This window comes from Pleurodeles waltl, chromosome 2_1 (genome assembly GCF_031143425.1).
Source record: "Pleurodeles waltl isolate 20211129_DDA chromosome 2_1, aPleWal1.hap1.20221129, whole genome shotgun sequence".
NCBI classification, from domain to species: domain Eukaryota; kingdom Metazoa; phylum Chordata; class Amphibia; order Caudata; family Salamandridae; genus Pleurodeles; species Pleurodeles waltl.
The window spans coordinates 333,569,898-333,592,500 of NC_090438.1; the positions used below are offsets into that span (position 1 = coordinate 333,569,898).

At 48.1% G+C, this 22,603-nt stretch overlaps 1 protein-coding gene across 1 annotated transcript in view; it reads right to left on the reverse strand.

Annotated features, from left to right (window-relative positions):
- TAF9B (TATA-box binding protein associated factor 9b) overlaps positions 1–22,603 on the reverse strand; it is a 113,506-nt gene that overhangs the window by 12,735 nt on the left and 78,168 nt on the right. The window contains exon 5 of the mRNA XM_069212560.1: positions 13,157–13,238. Within this exon, the coding sequence (XP_069068661.1) occupies positions 13,157–13,238 (82 nt within the window). The remainder of the gene's footprint in view (positions 1–13,156; positions 13,239–22,603) is intronic.

Here is a 22,603-nt window from a genome sequence, read left to right on the forward strand (position 1 = left end):
AGGAGTGACTCACGGACACCCCCTGAGTTCATACTAGACCTAGCACACCTGGCTTTGACAAGGAACTATTTTGAATTTGAAAACTAGTTCTACCTTCAGATACAGGGGACATCCATGGGTAATACCTTTGCCCCTAGTTTGGCCTTTGAGAGACAGGTGGTTCTCCATGAAGAAAATCCCTTCCTGGAGCAGATTAAGCTATGGAAACGGTACATTGATGATATTCTGCTCATCTGGACAGGCTCAAGAGAAGAGGCGCATACATTCGTAGCCTGGCTCAATACGGCAAACCCGTTTCTGAAATTCACTATGAACATCGGTGATGACCAGCTGCCTTTTCTGGGTCTCCTAACCCGTGAAAGTAATGGTTCACTGGTAACTGAGGTCTACCACAAACCTACAGACCGGAACAATTTGCTACAATTTAAGAGCTATCACCCGAGATCCCTGAGGGAGAACCTACCCGTGGGGCAGTTAGTAAGTCTACGACGTAACTGCTCAAATCTCTCAGACTATAATAAACACGCTAGTAATCTATCCACGAAACTACAAGAAAGAGAGTATCCTGCACACCTTGTCAGGAGAGCATATAAAAGAGCACAAAATAACAACAGAGACCAACTATTACAACCCCGGACTGGCAAACCCAAGACGGAACAGATAGTGTGTGTAACCACGTTCAATCCACTATCTAATAAAATCCAGACGATCATCAGAGATGACTGGGAGATTTTAACATCAGGCGGTCTCCCTTTCCAGCAACCACTACACGCCTTCAAAAGAGCCACCAACATAAGTGATATGGTAGTCCATACCAGACCTACTAACAAACTCCCTACCAAACATCTGACCCTCTGGCACCTACCTCCACCAGCCAGCCACTGCAGTGTGTGTATATTCACACAGAAATCCACCACTGTGGAACTTGCTCTAAAAACACGGTGGGTACTAGAAGCACTCACAAACTGTAACAGCAAGAATGTAATTTACATGATTAAGTGCCCCTGTCAGCTTAAATACATCGGGATGACAACAAGAAAGGTCAGCACCCGCATTTGTGAACACAGGAGCACTATAAGGTGTAAACGGGACGCCACAAAACTGACAAGCCATTATGTCGCAAAAAAACATTCCCCAGACGACATGAGATGGATTGTGTTAGAACAGCTGCCACCTACAACCAACAACATGCCACAGAAGTTACTCTATTACGAACAACGCTGGGTCTGGAGACTACACACAGACACCAGTGGTTTGAATGACTACATACCTTGGTCCTCACTCAATAAATGACCACACCTTTAATACTTATACTACCAATAATTCAGTTAGTTCTAGGTATTCGTGGGCATAGTAGCTCTTTCCCCTGCCTGAGTATCTGTTGATATTCCCCACTTCCCTGTGGTTCCCCTCTCCCTTCTTCCCTTTTCTCCCCCTTCATTTCCCGCCTTTTCTCACCCCTTTTTCCCTGCCACCCCGTCCGGTTTCCTCTCTTTCCCTTTTTTCTCCCAATCCCCCCACCCCCAACTCCCCCGACCCATTCCCCTAAGGAACCCCCCTCTTTTCCTTTCTTTCCTTTTTCCCCCTTCATGTCATCTCTCCTTTCTGTTTTCTCTCCCCCCACCTTCCCCTTCCTTTTCTCTTTTTTCTCTTTCCCCCTATTTCTTTCTTCTTTTTTCCCCCTTCCCTTTTCCCCTTGCCCCCCCCCCCCGTGCCTCCCTGTTTTTTCCTCTCCCCCGTCGTGTTTGTCTTTCCTGTTTCCCCCCCCCATTCTTACTTCCTCCACGCTATACGGATCAGGAGGCTGACTTTTGAGACTGGGGACTACGTTCCCAAGCCTACTTAGCGCCTTAAATGCGCCGCGTCACGCGCCAGCCTCAATGGACACTGGGAACTCCATTTCCCAGCGTCCTGAACGCCATGCCACGTCATCCTGACGCGCCCAGTTTGCCGGTCACGGTTAACCGGCCGGAGCCAGCCAGGCACAGGACACGCAGGGGATTTCGATTATCTCCTCATCACTTACACTATTTAAACAGCCCCCACGCTGTACCACGCACCTCAAGCGGTCCAGCGAGGGGTCGGGCTAGGCGCACAGTGAGCAGGATCACTTACTCATCTGTCGCTTTTGAGATCTTCAACTTCGGCCACGCCACAGATAAGATTTTGGTTGGCCTAGATAAAATGTGTGTTGTTCCCAGTAGTGTGTGCATTTTATTGTACTTCTCTACAGCTTGGTTTACTTTATTACATTCGACTGTAGTACTTTCATTTTAGTGTACTTTACGTCGCTTAAACCCTCGTCTCTGTCACCGGCCAGGGGCCTAGACGCCATGCCCTGACCTCGGTTCCAGAATTTTTTGGTTACCGTTTTCCTTGCTCTGTTTGAGAATTTGCCTCACTACAGGTTCTTATTATCTGTGTGGATACTAACTGTTATCCTTCTGGCCATTTTTAAAGAGGTACTCCTATCTTTACCCTGCCTATGTCTTTATTTTTCCTCTTCCCCCCAGAGTGTGACTATAAGGGGACACTCCTCCTCCTGGAATCGAAGGCCAGTAGCCTTAGATATTGGGGTAAGGTATTATTCTGTCGGTAGATATATGTTTCACCGCATACATTGCATGACTTTGGCTTGCTGTGGCACCCCTCGTTGTGTGTTTTGCTGTGCTGTGTTGTTGTTTTTCACATAACGTTATCCACGTTTCTGTTCCTCCAGGCCTCGCTAGGTAGTTCCTTGCCACAGGTAGGCCCCTTCAATTATTAGTTCCTTCCCACTCTCTTATTGAGTGTGGATGTTTGTTTGGGCATTGCATGATGTTTAGGGATCCTAGGCCCTGAAGAATGCCCCCAGACCTTCCTTGGCTCATTGTAGAGGGCAGAAACATATCGGCCATTTTTTAGATAGGGGACCCAGTGAGTCCTTACTCTCACTTTGGTGCCCCACCCTTGTTTTTAATACACCAGCAGACACCACTATGAAAAGTGTAGATTACACACCGGTAGCTGCCTAGGTGTTTTTATATCTTCTCCTAGCTTAGCTAGATCCCACTAACTCCAGATAAAAAAAAAAATAATTTACGCACTCCCTCCCGTTCCTTTAACGGTGAGGTTGAGTCCGCCCAGGTAGCACTGTCCTACCTGGGTGGGGCTAGGTGGTCAAATGATGAAGCATGACACTATATAGCGTGTGAGACTACCTAGTCCGTAAAGGAAATACCCCCTCCCCCTATCCATCACCACCCCACAGTACTTGTCCATGTTTTGACACCCAGTGAGGTCTAGGAGCCCGTGGATAATCTCCTGTGGTTATAGCTCTGTATCATTAGTGAACCCCATACCCTTTTGTGTTTATTGCCCATCCAATACTCAACCTGCAGGCTGTACCCACCTCATCACCCTTTACATGCTACTCGGCCTGCATGAGGGACTCTCACCCAGTAGGTGGTGCAGACAGTGTCCCTGGTTCCTCCCTTCCAGCTATGCTGTGCCTTACCTGCAACAATTGCGGAGTTCACACTTCATAGCCTGTGACCCGGTGCTGAGAGGGAATAGCACCATGACCTACCTCTGTGCACTACCCTCATATGGTGGGATAGATAACCCGGAGGCTTACATGTGCTGCCAGCTGCGGCACGGAGCATATCATCAGCCTACTCACGGATGTACAAATCTGCCAACAGCTGGCAAGAGCGGTGTTCTGCCAAGTGCCTGATAAGCGGCCCACTAAAGGGAGTGCACGCACCCATACTCATCACAGAGGTGGACCTCTGCCTACAGAGATCGTGGTACATGGACATTCCTATGCAAGGTCTCACACTCCAAGAAAGCACAGTTGAGCTATTCCATTGCTACCACTGTCCCGGCCATACTGCATGCTAGGCCATTTCAAACCAGGAATCGTTCTGCTTGGACACAGTGCATACGCAGTTTAGGGCGTCCCTGAGCCATCTATTGTCCACAGGCACCTATGCCTGGCTCCAAAGGGACTCAGCAGCTGTCCTTTGTCAAGCCGTATCGGAGGGACAGCACTTGTCACAGCAAAACCAGACGACACAATGGTGTAAACCATGATGGCCACTATCATCAAGTAAGTTACAATTATGAGTTCCAAGATGCCGCCTTCAACACCACTATTGACTTGGCAATTAACCTTAAATACCTCCACTTAGACCCTTCTCCTATACACAAGTGACTTGATTATGCTGACAAGCAACTGGATGAACTAAACAGGGGGTATACCGCACAAATGGACTGGAGAACAGACATCCTTTGCCTACAGAGAAAAGAGCAGGAGTTGGAAGACTGTTCCTGATGGGACAACATATGCTTATAAGGAATACCGAAGGGCATGCAGGAGGATGATATGTTCAGGTGGCCAGCTCTGCTTTTTATCACCTTCCCTGTGCTGCTTGAGTTTCAGAGGGCACACAGGGTAATCATAGGTGGCCTCCTGAGATACCCACATGCCACGTCTGTATTACAAGCAGTGAAACAGAAAGGGGGGTCATACTATCTTGAAGGCAGAATGATCCATATGATGGTAGACACTCCTCCAGAGACAGCGCCCTCGCCTCCGACAGGAAGTGTTTCAATTTGGCCACCTTGATCCCGCAGTAATACTAGTAACCATACGATGCTGCACTACCAAATTAGCCATCCGGGACAACTGCAGTCATTCTATGACACTCTATTGAAGCGGAACAGACACAGCCGCCCAAGTCCATCACAGAACACTGGTGCACCGTAAGGCATTGTGCCCCTCCACCCCACCACAACCAGAAGCGTCTGACCTTTGGCGAGAGAGGGATTGGATAGAGTAATCAGTGATTCCGCCTAAGACTGAGACAGGGCTGGGCTAGTGCTATGACAGTGGAGCGTAAGTAGTCTTACTCATAGGACCTTCCATCCATCTCAGTTTTTGGCAAGGCCAAGTTGCACTCTTCTCCTAGCAGTTTCTAGGAGACCCTCTGGGACTTTGGGAGGTGGCTGTGGGAGGTGGGGTGGCTGCAGCGCACCAGTGGTGTCCCTTGGCCCCAACCCATGCCACTGAAAGGGTCCCTGTAAGCTGCCAGTGCCATCCCTGTTGCCTTATAAACTGCTCGGCCTCTTGCCTCATACCGTGGTTTCAGTCTCAGAACTTGGCAGCGCTCCCTGGGCACCAGAGTGTCAAGGTTTGCTGAGCAGTTGAAAGTTATTGTCCACTGCAGTCAGTGCACAATGCTGGATAATTTACTCCCACACCCTCCTGACCACTCCAACTGGCACCAGGCTGAAGATACACCACTCCTTGCCTATCAAGACACCTATGTAGTGGGCTATTGTTCCCAAGCTCTGATGTCTCTGCCGCTGTGACTAACCAACTTTGCACGTCGACTACCCCCTTCCCCAATGTCCCAGTGTTGCTCTGACACCAGAAACATATTCTGCCCCCCCTACTGCGATGTCCCACTCTGTACTATCTTATTTAACATGGATGGTGTAGGAAGTTGGCTCTGTATATACTATTTCAAAGTAAGAAATAGTGTGCACAGAGTCCAAGGGTTCCCCTTAGAGGTAAGATAGTGGCAAAATTAGATAATTCTAATGCTCTATTTTGTGGTAGTGTGGTCGAGCAGTAGGCTTATCAGAGGGTAGTGTTAAGCATGTGTGGTACACACACAGGCAATAAATGAGGAACACACAATCAGAGACTTACTCCAGGTCAATAGGTTTTACTATAGAAAAATATATTTTCCTAGTTTATTTTAAGAACCACAGGTTCAGGATTTGAAGTAAACACATAAAATGCAAGGTACTTCACTTAGATAACTTAGGAACTTTGAATAAAAGCAATATCATATATAGTCTTTGTAAAAATGGCAATAAGCTATTTTCAAAGTGGACACAGTGCAAAAATTAACAGTTCCCGGGGGAGGTAAGTAAAGGTTAGTTTGTGAGGTAAGTAAAACACTTACAAGTCTCAGTCCTGGGGCATAGGCAGCCCACCGTAGGGGGTTCAAGGCAACCCCAAAGTTACCACACCAGCATCTCAGAGCCGGTCAGGTGCAGAGGTCAAAGAGGTGCCCAAAACACATAGGCACCTAGGGAGAACAGGGGTGCTCCAGTTCCAGTCTGCCAGCAGGTAAGTACCTGCGTCCTCAAGGGGCAGACCAGGGGGGTTTGTAGAGCACTGGGGGGGGGGGGGGGGGACGGACAAGTACGCACACAAAACACACCCACAGCGGCACAGGGGCGACCGGGTGCAGTGTGCAAAGCAGCCGTCGGGTTTTGTATTGGTTTCAATGGAGGGACCCGGGGGTCACTCTAGCGGTGCAGGCAGGCACAGGGGGGGGGGGGGGGGGCTTCTCAGGACAGCCACCACATGGGCTAGGCAGAGGGTTGCCTGGGGGCCACTCCTGCGCAGAAGTTCAGTTCCTTCAGGTCCTGGGGGCTGCGGGTGCAGTGCTGGTTCCAGGAGTCGGTCCCTTGTTACAGGCAGTCGCGGTCCGGGAGAGCCTCTGGATTGTCTCTGCAGGTGTCGCTGTGGGGGACCTGGGGGGGGTCGTCTCTGGCTACTCACGGACTCGCAGTCGCCGGGGAGTCCTCCCTGTGGTGTTGGTTCTCTGGATCTAGAGCTGGGGGCGTCGGGTGCAGAGTGTGAAGTCTCACACTTCCGGCGGGAAACGTGCAGTCTTTGGAAGTTGCTTCTTTGTTGCAAAGAAGTAGCTGGTTTTGAGCAGGGCCGCTGCTCACTGGAGTTTCTTGGTCCTTTAGTCCAGGGCAGTCCTCCGAGGCTTCAGAGGTCGCTGGACCCTGTCGGATGCGTCGCTGGTTGCAGGTTTTCGAAGTTGGAGACAGGCCGGTAGGGATGGGGCCAAAGCAGTTGTCGTCGTCCGTCTTCTCTGCAGGCTTGTAGGTCAGCAGTCCTTGTTTCTTCAGGCTGTAGAAATCTGATTTCCTGGGTTCTGGGGTGCCCCTAAATACTGAATTTAGGGGGGTGTTTAGGTCTGGGAGGGCAGTAGCCAATGGCTACTGTCCTTGAGGGTGGCTACACCCTCTTTGTGCCTCCACCCTGTGGGGAGGGGGGCACATCCCTAATCCTATTGGGGGAATCCTCCAAAACTAAGATGGAGGATTTCGAAAGGCAGGGGTCACCTCAGCACAGGACACCTTAGAGGTTGTCCTGACTGGTGGGCGACTACTCCTTGTTTTTCTCATTATCTCCTCCAGCCTTGCCGCCAAGAGTGGGGGCAGCGGCCAGAGGGGCGGGCATCTCCACTAGCTGGGATGCCTTGGGGCGCTGTAACAAAAGGGGTGTGCCTTTGAGGCTCACCGCCAGGTGTTACAATTCTTGCAGGGGGAGGTGTGAAGCACCTCCACCCACTGCAGGCTTTGTTCCTGGCCACAGAGTGACAAAGGCACTCTCCCCATGTGGCCAGCAACATGTCTGGTGTGTGGCAGGCTGGCAGAAACTGGTCAGCCTACACTAGAAGTCGGATTGGTATTCAGGGTGAATCTCTAAGATGCCCTCTGGGTGTATGTTACAATAAATAGCACACTACCATCAGTGTGCATTTATTGTGCTGAGAAAGTTTATACCAAACTTCCCAGATTTCAGTGTAGCCATTATGGAACTGTGGAGTTAGTGTTTGACAAACTCTCAGGCCATAAACTCTTATGGCTACCCTGCACTTACAATGTCTAAGGTTTTGCTTAGACACTGTAGGAGCACAGTGCTCATGCACATATGCCCTCACCTATGGTATGGTGCACCCTGCCTTAGGGCTGTAAGGCCTGCTAGAGTGGTGACTTACCTATGCCACAGGCAGTGTGAGGTTGGCATGGCACTCTGAGGGGAGTGCCATGCTGACTTAGTCTTTTTCTCCCCACCAGCACATACAAGCTGTGAGGCAGTGTGCATGTGCTGAGTGAGGGGTCCCCAGGGTGGCATAAGACATGCTGCAGCCCTTATAGACCTTCCCTGGCATCAGGGCTCATGGTACCAGGGGTACCAGTTACAAGGGACTTATCTGAGTGCCAGGGCAGTGCCAATTGTGGAGACAAAGGTACAGTTTAGGGAAAGAACACTGGTGCTGGGGCCTGGTTAGCAGGGTCCAAGCACACTTTCAATCAAAACTTAGTATCAGCAAAGGCAAAAGGTTAGGGGGTAACCATGCCAAGGAGGCATTTCCTTACAGATGGGCTTTCAGGCTTTAAGAAAAAATAATTCTCATGCACTTCCAATACCACAGAACGGACACTGCACTATTACATGACCTCCACCTGCCAAATCGAAATCAATATGCTAAATGGCTCTGGAGCCATAAGATGGCCATAGTATTGAGACTCTATGGAGTTCTCATAAATGTTCAGCACTCAGGCCCTACCCTTCCCTCATCGGGATCAAATAGCATACAATCCTTGGCAGGGAATATTCCCCTGAAGACTGGGCGACATTACTCTTATACCATGACAGGGTTCTTACAGAAGCTAGTCTGACTTTTCCATATTTTAACATTCTAAATGAATTGTACTGGCTCCCACAGAGACTGTATCATGCACAAATGCTACCTTATGACCATTGATGAGATGCACCACAGGTAATGGCACCCATACCACATACACTGGTCCTGCCCAGGCTTACAAGCGTACTGGAAGGCAGTATGGGCCCACCTCCAAAGCTGCCACTCCCATTATGCATGTCCCTTGGTGCACTTAGCACTGTCTCATGACGTAGACCTGGACATGCAGTCACACTGCTAGTCAACCACATTGTTAGCAGTTACAAAAGTTTACATTTTACACCACTGGCAACAGCCTGTGTACCCAACGAATGGCTCATTGAACTTCACAGAGTGTCACTTCATAAACGAACCACATACAAACTGATTGATAAGGTAAAGATATGAGGGGATTTGGGGCAATTTTCTGACTGGTGACATGAGGCTAATTAGGAGATATACACCTTCACCCGTTTACAAGGTAGAATGTAAGCCCTGAACAGACAGTGCACCTCAAACACCCAGAGCTCACCCCTCCCCATCTGGATAACTTTCTGACAACCATCATACCTGAAAACAGTTGCCACCAGCAACGATCTGCCCCCCACTGTTCCCTGGCCAAAGCCATGCACATTATACCTGAAGCATTCATGCTACCCTTCATATATAGGGAAGTATCAATATTCCTCTCTCGCCCCTCGCACCTTGAGGCCCTGTTCGGCACTCCATCATTAATGATTCACTAGAACCCTCTAACACTCCACTTATGGGACCTCACTCAGGACAAATCAGGGAGACGGAGCCATGCTGCCTTGCAAAAATGAAGGATTTACCATAATTGCTATCCATAAGATCAAATCTTGACTAACTACTCATGAAGTGATCGCAATGGAGGACTAGTAAGAAGCAAATGGGGGGCCCACACACACACTTATGCAGATCAGCTTTCTGTTGTTGCTCGCTCTTCCTATCAACACCTCTTCTGATCACTCTACTCTCAATCCTCATCTCTCCCTTTGCTTCTTTGCTGTTAATATTAAGATAGAGGACATTTACTCTACAAGTATTCAGCCTACCTTGAACCTGTCAGGGCGAGACAGGTTAGATATAGGAACTCTTGGTATGGTAAGATAAGACTTCTATATTCTGCAGATACTTGCCTGTATATTAGTTCCACTGGCTTGAAAGAACCTTGCCTCCTGCAAACTTGCATCACCTTCTCACCAATGGTGAACATCCACTAACATCTATCACCTCAAACCTCCATGTCAACTTTTTTTTCAATATATTTTATTAACATTTACAACAATACCCCAGTTTCTCACAAGTGGTACAATTATAATATCAAGATGCATACAATCCATACAATAGTTAATAGCAGTTTGGACCAACACAGAATAACTCAGTTTCCAGTGTTCATCTGTCTCGTCCTTCCCTCCCCTCTTGGATATGTCTAACAGCTATGCTGTCTCAATATTGTGCTCTCAGAATAAGGCAGAGGGCTTACATTGGCTGAAAGTAGGTTAAGCATCAATGCTGGGCCATTTGGTTTCACTGTCGTGCCTCAGGGTATTTGATACCTTGTTTTCTGCAAAAGGGTCTGCTGGCCCTTGGGGAAAAAGAACCATGTACAGGTAACATTTCACTAACTAGCAAACAAACAAACTTAAAGCCTCTGGGAACTATTTTTCATTTGGTACAGTGTGTGGACCCATTGGGAGTGACTACTATTGACCGCTTTATCTTGTGCGCTAGTATCTCATGTGGGTATACTACAATGTCTCGGGGGAGGGGGGGGTTTGGGAGTTAGTCTATCCATTTATATAACTCATCTGGGGGGTGAATTATGAGGAACAACTCTTGGCACGCGGGGGTTGGTCTTAGTCCTCAGCATGGGGGTTGTTTCCCACTATCTGTTTTGCTGTCCTCTGAGTCTGTCTGATCGGTACCTGTGGGTCCATTCGTACGTTTCCAGCTCTCTAGTATCACCTTCCACAGTTACTTAGTAGGTTTTCTCTGAATTCCTCTGGCATCTTCTCTCCGCAGTATGGTCCCCTCAGCCCTGGCCCAGGTTGTGACATCCCTTACAAATGTGTCCAACACAGGTCCAGTCCTAGACTTCCATGCCAGTGCAATCTTGCACTTGGGTAATGTGAGGGCCGGATCTAGAAATCTTCATGCTTCATGCTTTTTCAGCCTAGAAAAGCTCCATTTAAGACATGTCCCTAATGTCAAAGGTAAGGTGCGTCGGAGCATCTCTTGAAGGTGCCCTACAACTGCATTCCGGTAGGCCTGAAGTGTTGGGCAGTTTCAAGTTGTGTGTAAAATCTGTATCTAATACTTGGCATCTCCGGCATTCCCAGTTCTCCCCTCCGTATATATCTTGCAGTAGGTGCGGGGTAAGGTACGTCATATGTAGAAAATTAAATTTGGCATATTTCAGCCTTGAATTGTGAGAGATTTGCTGGGGGGTAAGCAATCATTCTGCCCCACTCTCTATCGGGGAATTCACAGTCTAGGATGCCAGTCCATCGAGCCCCCAAGTGTCTCCACTGGCCTCTGACTCATATCTCCTGTTGTCTCCCTGAACCAAGTACTAAATAATAGCTGATGGACAGAGTGTCGTGGGGGTTCCTCTCTCCCTGCAATCCACTGTTCTACATATGTGCTCGTTAATGCTTCATAAGTCAGAAACTGGCCCCTCGGAAAGGTATATTGTTCCAAGAGCCACTCCAGTGGGATAAGAGTTCCCATCTCAAAGCAATACCCTACTGTCTTCACACCAGCCACAGCCCAAGCCTGGAGCTGGGCTGCAGTAAAGCAACTGACTGGGGATCCATGAGGCCATCCCATCAGTGGTTTAGCCAATGCATATACCGGCACTCTCAGTGTTTTCACCAAGCTATGGCACCAACTATGTAGTGCCATCTGTAAAAGACTGCTCATCTGTGGGGTACGAACCCTGGGCTACAAAATTTTAGCTAATAAAAGACACTCCGGTGCAGGGCCAGTCACAGGATTCCATGTCAACTTCTAAATAATGATTTATCTCTGTTGATTTTCAAGGCATTGCCCTTCACATGCCTGCATCATTCTCCCAGGAATGCTTTACACTATCCCGGACCCCCCACGTGAGACATTAAACATCCACATCTTACGAAAAATTATGCTTCTCTTCTATTGATTATAATGGCATCAAAGACCTCATAAAGCAGCATCAACAACCAAAACAAATCAAGAATAGCACTGTTACAGCTGGCTCAGAAAACTACTGTCCAGGTGGTGCATGGGCTAAAGAAAAAAACATACGCCATACAGGGAGAGATATTCACTAGCTCCCAAGAAATTCAAGATGCCTGGGCATCATTAAAGAGTTTTTATGTGGTAGCATATTTCCTTTGTACTAAGGAGGATACTGGTTACATTCCTTGGAGGAGTATTTGCTTGGGTAAAGGAAGACTGTTGCCCCTACGAGATGAAATGGAGAGAGGACGGGAGATGCATAGATTACTATGGAGCACATCTTCACTGATTCGCTCAACATTCTGCAGGCTGTAGAAAACAATTTCTTACCTGATTTAGTTATTTTAGGCACCCGTTTGCAGTCCATCACCATCAGGTAGCCTTAGCAGAACTGTGTGCCGTATAAATTCTACAACTAACTAAATCTGCTTCACAATGAGGAGTATCAACATGTACACTGTCCTATTAACATACCTGTCAGTTTTTTTTAAAAACAAATTAATAACCTTTAAGGAATAGATGGCACTAGTTTCCATCATTCACTCACACAGGGATTCTAATGGCTGTTTCCCATTTCAGGAGTCAATGCCATACATGAAGGGAAAAATACTGATCTATTAAATGCAATGGCAGGCAATATGAACATTTAATTTTTTCGCTTACAATAAAATAAAAGTTAGTTTAGTACAACTATTACACTATTGTGATGATATTAATGGGTGGATTTTTGTAATTGCATTTAGTCTTGTGGGTGTTAAATCCTGACGTAAACAGAAGTATGCATCGAACAACGGGCAATTAGGAAGAACAAATACATTTTAAATGAGAATACAAATCTAAGAAGTAAATTCAAGAATATCTGTCAGAAGAACCTGTAACCTGTGTGACATTGGAGTACAGTGTCTTTGGTATCTCAGAGAACTCCAAAGGGGTGGGTCAGCTGCAGGCTTCTGTGGACTGTAGCTTTGGTGTTGAAATGATTTGAGGAGGAGTAGAGACAGACTTTGGAAAATGATACTTAGAAAGAGACAGCCTTGTACACTGTAACTTGGCAACTGTGTAACTTAGCATCTGAAGATGATGTGCAGAAAGACAGGAATGGTTAGGCAGAATTTTAAACAGTAATGTGATACAGTCCATTCATGTTGGCTGCTATGTTTTATATGCCAGATAGGGTTAGATGGGATGATTTCTAAGTGGTCTACTACAGTGTTGTCATAGTAAAAGATAAAACAAGGGCTTTTATAGTTTGGCAAAAAGCAGCTTATTGAAAGGTTAAACAGATATACACTATTTGACAATTATGATGAAAGCAACCAAACATTTTTTTCTAAGGCCAGCAGAGTTATTTATAGAAAACTGTAACCTTTCCTAATAGTAAACATGCAATTACTTCCAAAAGCTAAATGTTAACTAAGTAAATATCTTACCAAGAGTGGGTGTGCTAGGTCTACTTGTAACAGCACCAACACTTAACCGAGGCACTGTTATTCTTCCTGTTGATGAGGACATCTGTATGAAATAAAACAATGAACGGTTAAGTAGCAGAAACAAAGCCTACAATATACTGCAATGTTACATTTACAAATTTTTTAGAAGAACTCTCCTACACACCGTGAAAACAAACACACTGGTTATTTTTGTTGTAAAAACATTGATGTTTGTGGTTTCGGGTATCCTTGCTATAAATAAATGCCTCTCTTTGTATGGTCACCCCCAAAGTTTTGGACAGATGCTGCTGGAGATCTCTGTTCCAGTGCCCTGACCTTTATGTGTGTATGTCTGACTGGCCTACACCCAATTGGCATAGTATAGGAAAGTACCATCTTGCCTGGCATGTGTAAGGAAATGCCTCCTTGGCATGGTTACCCCCTGACTTTTTGCCTTTGCTGATGCTATGTTTTGATTTGAAAGTGTGCTGAGGCCTGCTAACCAGGCCCCAGCACCAGTGTTCTTTCCCTAACCTGTACTTTTGTTTTACACAATTGGCACACCCTGGCATCCAGGTAAGTCCCTTGTAACTGGTACCTCTGGTACCGAGGGCCCTGATGCTAGGGAAGGTCTCTAAGGGCTGCAGCATATCTTATGCCACCATGGGGACCCCTCACTCAGCACAGACACACTGCTTGCCAGCTTGTGTGTGCTGGTGAGGACAAACCGAGTAAGTCGACATGGCACTCCCCTCAGGGTGCCATGCCAACCTCACACTGCCTATGCAGTATGGATAAGTCACCCCTCTAGCAGGCCTTACAGCCCTAAGGCAGGGTGCACTATACCATAGGAGAGGGCACCAGTGCATGAGCACTGTGCCCCTACAGTGTCTAAGCAAAACCTTAGACATTGTAAGTGCAGGGTAGCCGTAAGAGTATATGGTCTGGGAGTCTGTCGAACACGAACTCCACAGCACCATAATGGCTACACTGAAAACTGGGAAGTTTGGTATCAAACTTCTCAGCACAATAAATGCACACTGATGCCAGTGTACATTTTATTGTGAAATACACCCCAGAGGGCACCTTAGAGGTGCCCCCTGAAACCTTAACCAACTACCTGTGTAGGCTGACTGGTTTTAGCAGCCTGCCACACTCGAGACATGTTGCTGGCCACATGGGGAGAGTGCCTTTGTCACTCTGTGGCTAGTAACAAAGCCTGCACTGGGTGGAGATGCTATCACCTCCCCCTTGCAGGAGCTGTAACACCTGGCGGGGAGCCTCAAAGGCGCACCCCCTTTGTTCCAGCGCCACAGGGCATTCCAGCTAGTGGAGTTGCCTGCCCCCTCCGGCCACGGCCCCACTTTTGGCGGCAAGGCCGGAGGAGATAATGAGAAAAACAAGGAGGAGTCACTGGCCAGTCAGGACAGCCCCTAAGGCAACCTGAGCTGAAGTGACTCTGACTTTTAGGAATCCTCCATCTTGCAGATGGAGGATCCCCCCAATAGGGATAGGAATGTGACCCCCTCCCCTTGGGAGGAGGCACAAAGAGGGTGTACCCACCCTCAGGGCTAGTAGCCATTGGCTACTAACCCCCCAGACCTAAACACGCCCTTAAATTTAGCATTTAAGGGCTTCCCTGAACCTAAGAATTCAGATTCCTGCAACTTACGAAGAAGAGGACTGCTGAGCTGAAAAACCCCTGCAGAGAAGAAGAACACCAACTGCTTTGGCCCCAGCCCTACCGGCCTGTCTCCCTCCTTCAGAAGAAAACTGCTCCAGCGACGCTTTCCCCAGGACCAGCGACCTCTGAATCCTCAGAGGACTGCCCTGCTTCCAAAAGACCAAGAAACTCCCGAGAACAGCGGCCCTGTTCAACAAAGACTGCAACTTTGTGTCCAGAGGAGCAGATTTAAAGACCCCTGCAATCCCTGCAAGAAGCGTGAGACTTGCAACACTGCACCCGGCGACCCCGACTCGACTGGTGGAGAAACAATGCTACAGGGAGGACCCCCCGGCGACTCCGAGACTGTGAGTAACCAAAGTTGTCCCCCCGGAGCCCCCACAGCAACGCCTGCAGAGGGAATCTCGAGGCTCCCCCTGACCGCGACTGTCTGAATCCAAAATCCCGACGCCTGGAAAAGACCCTGCACCCGCAGCCCCCAGGACCTGAAGGATCGGAACTCCAGTGCAGGAGTGACCCCCAGGAGGCCCTTTCCCTTGCCCAGGTGGTGGCTACCCCGAGGAGCCCCCCCCTGCCTGCATCGCTAGAGAGACCCCTTGGTCTCCCATTGAAACCTATTGAAAACCCGACGCGTGTTTGCACCCTGCACCCGGCCGCCCCAGTGCCGCTGAGGGTGCACTTTCTGTGCTGACTTGTGTCCCCCCCGGTGCCCTACAAAACCCCCCTGGTCTGCCCTCCGAAGACGCGGGTACTTACCTGCTGGCAGACTGGAACCGGGGCACCCCCTTCTCCATTGAAGCCTATGTGTTTTGGGCACCACTTTGAACTCTGCACCTGACCGCTCTGAGCTGCTGGTGTGGTGACTTTGGGGTTGCTCTGAACCCCCAACTGTGGGCTACCCTGGACCCCAATTTGAACCCCGTAGGTGGTTTGCTTACCTGCAAGAACTAACATTACTTTACCTCTCCCAGGAACTGTGAAAATTGCACAGTGTCCACTTTTGAAATAGCTATATGTGTGTTATGTAAAAATTATATATGCTATTGTGATTATTCAAAGTTCCTAAAGTACTTACCTGCAATACCTTTCAAATGAGATATTACATGTAGAATTTGAACCTGTGGTTCTTAAAATAAACTAAGAAAAGACATTTTTTCTATACAAAAACCTATTGGCTGGAATTGTCTCTGAGTGTGTGTTCCTCATTTATTGCCTGTGTGTATGTACAACAAATGCTTAACACTACTCCTTGGATAAGCCTACTGCTCGACCACACTACCACAAAATAGAGCATTAGTATTATCTCTTTTTGCCACTATCTTACCTCTAAGGGGAACCCTTGGACTCTGTGCATACTATTCCTTACTTTGAAATAGTGCATACAGAGCCAACTTCCTACATTGGTGGATCAGCGGTGGGGTACAAGACTTTGCATTTGCTGGACTACTCAGCCAATACCTGATCACACGACAAATTCCAAAAATTGTCATTAGAAATTGATTTTTGCAATTTGAACTATTTTTCTAAATTCTTAAAAGTCCTGCTAGGGCCTTGTGTTAGTCCCTGTTTAGCATTCCTTTTAGAGTTTAAAAGTTTTGTGAAAGTTTGAATTAGAACCTAGAACTAGTTTTAGATTCTTAAAAAGCATTCCAACTTTTAGAAGCATAATGTCTAGTACAGATGTGAATGTGATGGAACTCGACATCACCCCTTACCTCCATCTTAAGATGAGGGAGCTAAGGTCACTCTGTAAAATAAAGAAAATAACAATGGGCCCCAGACCTTCCAAACTACAGCTCCAGGAGCTTTTGGCAGAGTTTGAAAAGGCCAACCCCTCTGAGGATGGCAACACAGAGGATGAAGATAGTGACTTGTAGGAAAATTCCCACCTACCAGTCCTAACTAGGGAGAACAGGGCTACTCCAGCCCTGTCTCCAAATATAGTAGTCAGAGATGCTGCTTCCCTCACAGGAGGGACCAACATCTCTGAAATCACGGAGGATAACTCCAGTGAAGAGGACATCCAGCTAGCCAGGATGGCCAAAAGATTGGCTTTGGAAAGACAGATCCTAGCCATAGAAAGGGAAAGACAAGAGATGGGCCTAGGACCCATCAATGGTGGCAGCAACATAACTAGGGTCAGAGATTCTCCTGACATGTTGAAAATTCCTAAAGGGATTGTAACTAAATATGAAGATGGTGATGACATCACCAAATGTTTCACAGCTTTTGAGAGGGCTTGTGTAACCAGAAAAGTGAACAAATCTCACTGGGGTGCTCTCCTTTGGGAAATGTTCACTGGAAAGTGTAGGGATAGACTCCTCACACTCTCTGGAAAAGATGCAGAATCTTATGACCTCATGAAGGGAACCCTGATTGAGGGCTTTGGATTCTCCACTGAGGAGTATAGAATTAGATTCAGGGGGGCTCAAAAAACCTCGAGCCAGACCTGGGTTGATTTTGTGGACTACTCAGTGAAAACACTGGATGGTTGGATTCAAGGCAGTGGTGTTAATAATTATGATGGGCTGTACAATTTATTTGTGAAAGAACACCTGTTAAGTAATTGTTCAAATGATAAACTGCATCAGCATCTGGTAGACCTAGGACCAATTTCTCCCCAAGAATTGGGGAAGAAGGCGGACCATTGGGTCAAGACTAGGGTGACCAAGACTTCCACAGGGGGTGACCAAAAGAAAGGGGTCACAAAGCCTCCCCAGGGGAAGAGTGTTGAGACATCCAAAAACAAAAATAGAAAAGAGTGTTCTTCAGGCCCCCAAAAACCTGCACAGGAGGGTGGGCCCAGAGCCTCTTCACAAAACAATTTTGGGTAAAAGGGTAAAAACTTTTATCCCAAAAAGGCCTGGTGTCGTAGCTGTAATCAGCCTGGACACCAAACTGGAGACAAGGCCTGTCCCAAGAAAACAACCACTTCTAACTCCACTCCAGCTAACACTGGAATGGCTAGTCTCCAAGTGGGATCAACAGTGTGCCCAGAGCAAATCAGGTGTCACACTGAAGCTACATTAGTCTCCGAGGGTGGGGTGGATTTAGCCACACTGGCTGCCTGGCCTCCTAATATGCAAAAATACAGGCAGCAGCTCTTAATTAATGGGACAAGTGTAGAAGGCCTGAGGGATATAGGTGCCAGTGTCACTATGGTGACAGAGAAACTGGTTTCCCCTGGTCAATACCTGGCTGGACAAACTTATCCAGTCACCAACGATGACAATCAGACTAAAGTACATCCCATGGCTATGGTAACTTTAGAGTGAGGAGGGGTCAATGGCCTGAAACAGGTGGTGGTCTCCTCAAATATCCCAGTAGACTGTTTGCTTGGAAATGACCTGGAGTCCTCAGCATGGGCTGAGGTAGAACTGAAAACCCATGCAGCCATGCTGGGTATCCCTGAACTGGTGTGTGTCAAGACAAGGGCACAGTGCAAGGCTCAGGCTGAAAAAGTAGAGCTGGAGTCTGGAAAAAGGGCCCAGCCTACCATGAGAAAAGGAAAGCCAGCTGGGAAACCATCTGCAACACAACAACAAAAAGAGAACCTCTCTTCTCAGGAAGAAGTTCTGCCCTCTGAGGGAACTGAGCCTATGGAGTTAGAACCTTATCAGGTTGAGCTCCTAGGCCCAGGGGGGCCCTCAAGGGAGCAGTTGTGTAAGGGGCAAGAAACCTGTCCCTCTCTTAAAGGCCTTAGGCAGCAAGCTGCTGAAGAGTCCAATGGCAAGAAAACTGGAACACATAGGGTCTATTGGGAAGATGGGCTCCTGTACACTGAGGCAAGAGATCCCAAACCTGGTGCCACTAGGAGAGTGGTAGTGCTTCAGGCGTTCAGAGAGTTTATTCTGACCTTAACCCATGATATTCCCCTTGCTGGGCATTTGGGACAAACCAAGACGTGGGAGAGACTAGTCAACCACTTCTACTGGCCCAACATGTCCCAGAAAGTTAAGGAGTTTTGTGTCTCCTGTACCACCTGTCAAGCCAGTGGTAAGACAGGTGGACATCCAAAGGCCCCCCTCATTCCACTTCCAGTGGTGGGGGTCCCCTTTGAAAGAGTGGGTGTGGACATAGTGGGTCCACTTGAACCTCCCACAGCCTCAGGAAATATGTACATAATAGTAGTACTGGATCATGCTACTAGGTATCCTGAAGCTATTCCCCTTAGGTCGACTACTGCCCCTGCAGTAGCCAAGGCCCTCATTGGTATCTTTACCAGAGTGGGCTTCCCTAAGGAGGTGGTGTCTGACAGAGGTACCAACTTCATGTCAGCATACCTGAAACACATGTGGAATGAGTGTGGAGTGACTTATAAATTCACTACACTCTATCATCCACAAACTAATGGCCTTGTTGAGAGATTCAACAAGACATTAAAGGGCATGATCATGGGGCTCCCAGAAAAACTCAAAAGGAGATGGGATGTCCTCTTGCCATGTCTGCTTTTCGCTTACAGAGAGGTGCCTCAGAAGGGAGTAGGGTTCTCACCCTTTGAACTTCTGTTTGGCCACCCTGTGAGGGGACCACTAGCTCTTGTGAAAGAAGGCTGGGAGAGACCTCTTCATGAGCCTAAACAAGACATAGTGGACTATGTACTTGGCCTTCGCTCAAGGATGGCAGAGTACATGGAAAAGGCAAGTAAAAACCTTGAGGCCAGCCAAAAGCTCCAGAAGTTTTGGTATGACCAAAAGGCTGCACTGGTTGAATTTCAACCAGGGCAGAAAGTCTGGGTTCTGGAGCCTGTGGCTCCCAGGGCACTCCCCAGGACAGATGGAGTGGACCTTACCCAGTGCTAGAGAAGAAGAGTTGGGTCACCTACCTGGTGGACCTAGGCACTAGCAGGAGCCCCAAGAGGGTGATCCATGTGAACCGCCTCAAGCTCTTCCATGACAGGGCTGATGTGAATCTGTTGATGGTAACAGATGAGGATCAGGAAGCTGAGAGTGGAACCTCTCCCTGATCTTCTCTCATCAAACCCTAAGGATGGCTCAGTAGATGGAGTGATCTATTCAGACACCCTCTCTGGCCAACAGCAATCTGACTGTAGGAAGGTCCTGCAGCAGTTTGCTGAGCTCTGTTCCCTAACCCCTGGTCAGACCCACTTGTGTACCCATGATGTGGACACAGGAGACAGCATGCCTGTCAAAAACAAAATTTACAGACAGTCTGACCAAGTTAAGGAAAGCATCAAGGTGGAAGTCCACAAGATGCTGGAGTTGGGAGTAATTGAGCACTCTGACAGCCCCTGGGCTAGCCCAGTGGTCTTAGTCCCCAAACCTCACACCAAAGATGGAAAGAGAGATGAGGTTTTGTGTGGACTACAGAGGACTTAATTCTGTCACCAAGACAGATGCCCATCCCATTCCTAGAACTGATGAACTGATAGACAAATTAGGTGCTGCCAAATTCTTAAGTACCTTTGACTTAACAGCAGGGTACTGGCAAAACAAAATGGCACCTGGAGCAAAAGAAAAGACAGCATTCTCCACACCTGATGGGCATTATCAGTTTACTGTTATGCCCTTTGGTTTAAAGAATGCCCCTGCCACCTTCCAAAGGTTGGTGAATCAAGTCCTTGCTGGTTTGGAGTCCTTTAGTGCAGCTTATCTTGATGATATTGCTGTCTTTAGCTCCAACTGGCAGGATCACCTGGTCCACCTGAAGAAGGTTTTGAAGGCTCTGCAATCAGAAGGCCTCTCTATCAAGGCATCCAAATGCCAGATAGGGCAGACAACTGTGGTTTACTTGGGACACCTTGTAGGTGGAGGCCAAGTTCAGCCACTCCAGCCCAAGATCCAGACTATTCTGGACTGGGTAGCTCCAAAAACCCAGACTCAAGTCAGGGCATTCCTTGGCTTGACTGGGTACTATAGGAGGTTTGTGAAGGGATATGGATCCATAGTGACAGCCCTCACAGACCTCACCTCCAAGAAAATGCCCAAGAAAGTAAACTGGACTGTAGAATGCCAACAGGCCTTTGACACCCTGAAACAAGCAATGTGCACAGCACCAGTTCTAAAAGCTCCAGATTACTCCAAGCAGTTCATTGTGCAGACAGATGCCTCTGAACATGGGATAGGGGCAGTTTTGTCCAAAACAAATGATGATGGCCTTGACCAGCCTGTTGCTTTCATTAGCAGGAGGTTACTCCCCAGGGAGCAGTGTTGGAGTGCCATTGAGAGGGAGGCCTTTGCTGTGGTTTGGTCCCTGAAGAAGCTGAGACCATACCTCTTTGGTACTCACTTTGTAGTTCAAACTGACCACAGACCTCTCAGATGGCTGATGCAAATGAAAGGTGAAAATCCAAAACTGTTGAGGTGGTCCATCTCCCTACAGGGAATGGAATTTATAGTGGAACACAGACCTGGGACTGCCCATGCCAATGCAGATGGCCTTTCCAGGTTCTTCCACTTGGAAAATGAAGACTCTTGACCCCCTGACTTTTTGCCTTTGCTGATGCTATGTTTTGATTTGAAAGTGTGCTGAGGCCTGCTAACCAGGCCCCAGCACCAGTGTTCTTTCCCTAACCTGTACTTTTGATTCCACAATTGGCACACCCTGGCACCCAGATAAGTCCCTTGTAACTGGTACCAAGGGCCCTGATGCCAGGGAAGGTCTCTAAGGGCTGCAGCATATCTTATGCCACCCTGGGGACCCCTCACTCAGCACAGACACACTGCTTGCCAGCTTGTGTGTGCTGGTGAGGACAAACCGAGTAAGTCGACATGGCACTCCCCTCAGGGTGTCATGCCAACCTCACACTGCCTATGCAGTATGGATAAGTCACCCCTCTAGCAGGCCTTACAGCCCTAAGGCAGGGTGCACTATACCATAGGTGAGGGCACCAGTGCATGAGCACTGTGCCCCTACAGTGTCTAAGCAAAACCTTAGACATTGTAAGTGCAGGGTACCCATAAGAGTATATGGTCTGGGAGTCTGTCAAACACGAACTCCACAGCACCATAATGGCTACACTGAAAACTGGGAAGTTTGGTATCAAACTTCTCAGCACAATAAATGCACACTGATGCCAGTGTACATTTTATTGTGAAATACACCCCAGAGGGCACCTTAGAGGTGCCCCCTGAAACCTTAACCAACTACCTGTGTAGGCTGACTGGTTTTAGCAGCCTGCCACACTCGAGACATGTTGCTGGCCACATGGGGAGAGTGCCTTTGTCACTCTGTGGCTAGTAACAAAGCCTGCACCGGGTGGAGATGCTATCACCTCCCCCTTGCAGGAGCTGTAACACCTGGCGGTGAGCCTCAAAGGCTCACCCCCTTTGTTCCAGCGCCACAGGGCATTCCAGCTAGTGGAGTTGCCCGCCCCCTCCGGCCGCGGCCCCACTTTTGGCGGCAAGGCCGTAGGAGATAATGAGAAAAACAAGGAGGAGTCACTGGCCAGTCAGGACAGCCCCTAATGCAACCTGAGCTGAAGTGACTAACTTTTAGAAATCCTCCATCTTGCAGATGGAGGATCCCCCCAATAGGGATAGGAATGTGACCCCCTCCCCTTGGGAGGAGGCACAAAGAGGGTGTACCCACCCTCAGGGCTAGTAGCCATTGGCTACTAACCCCCCAGACCTAAACACGCCCTTAAATTTAGCATTTAAGGGCTTCCCTGAACCTAAGAATTCAGAGTCCTGCAACTTACGAAGAAGAGGACTGCTGAGCTGAAAAACCCCTGCAGAGAAGAAGACACCAACTACTTTTGCCCCAGCCCTACCGGCCTGTCTCCCTCCTTCAGAAGAAAACTG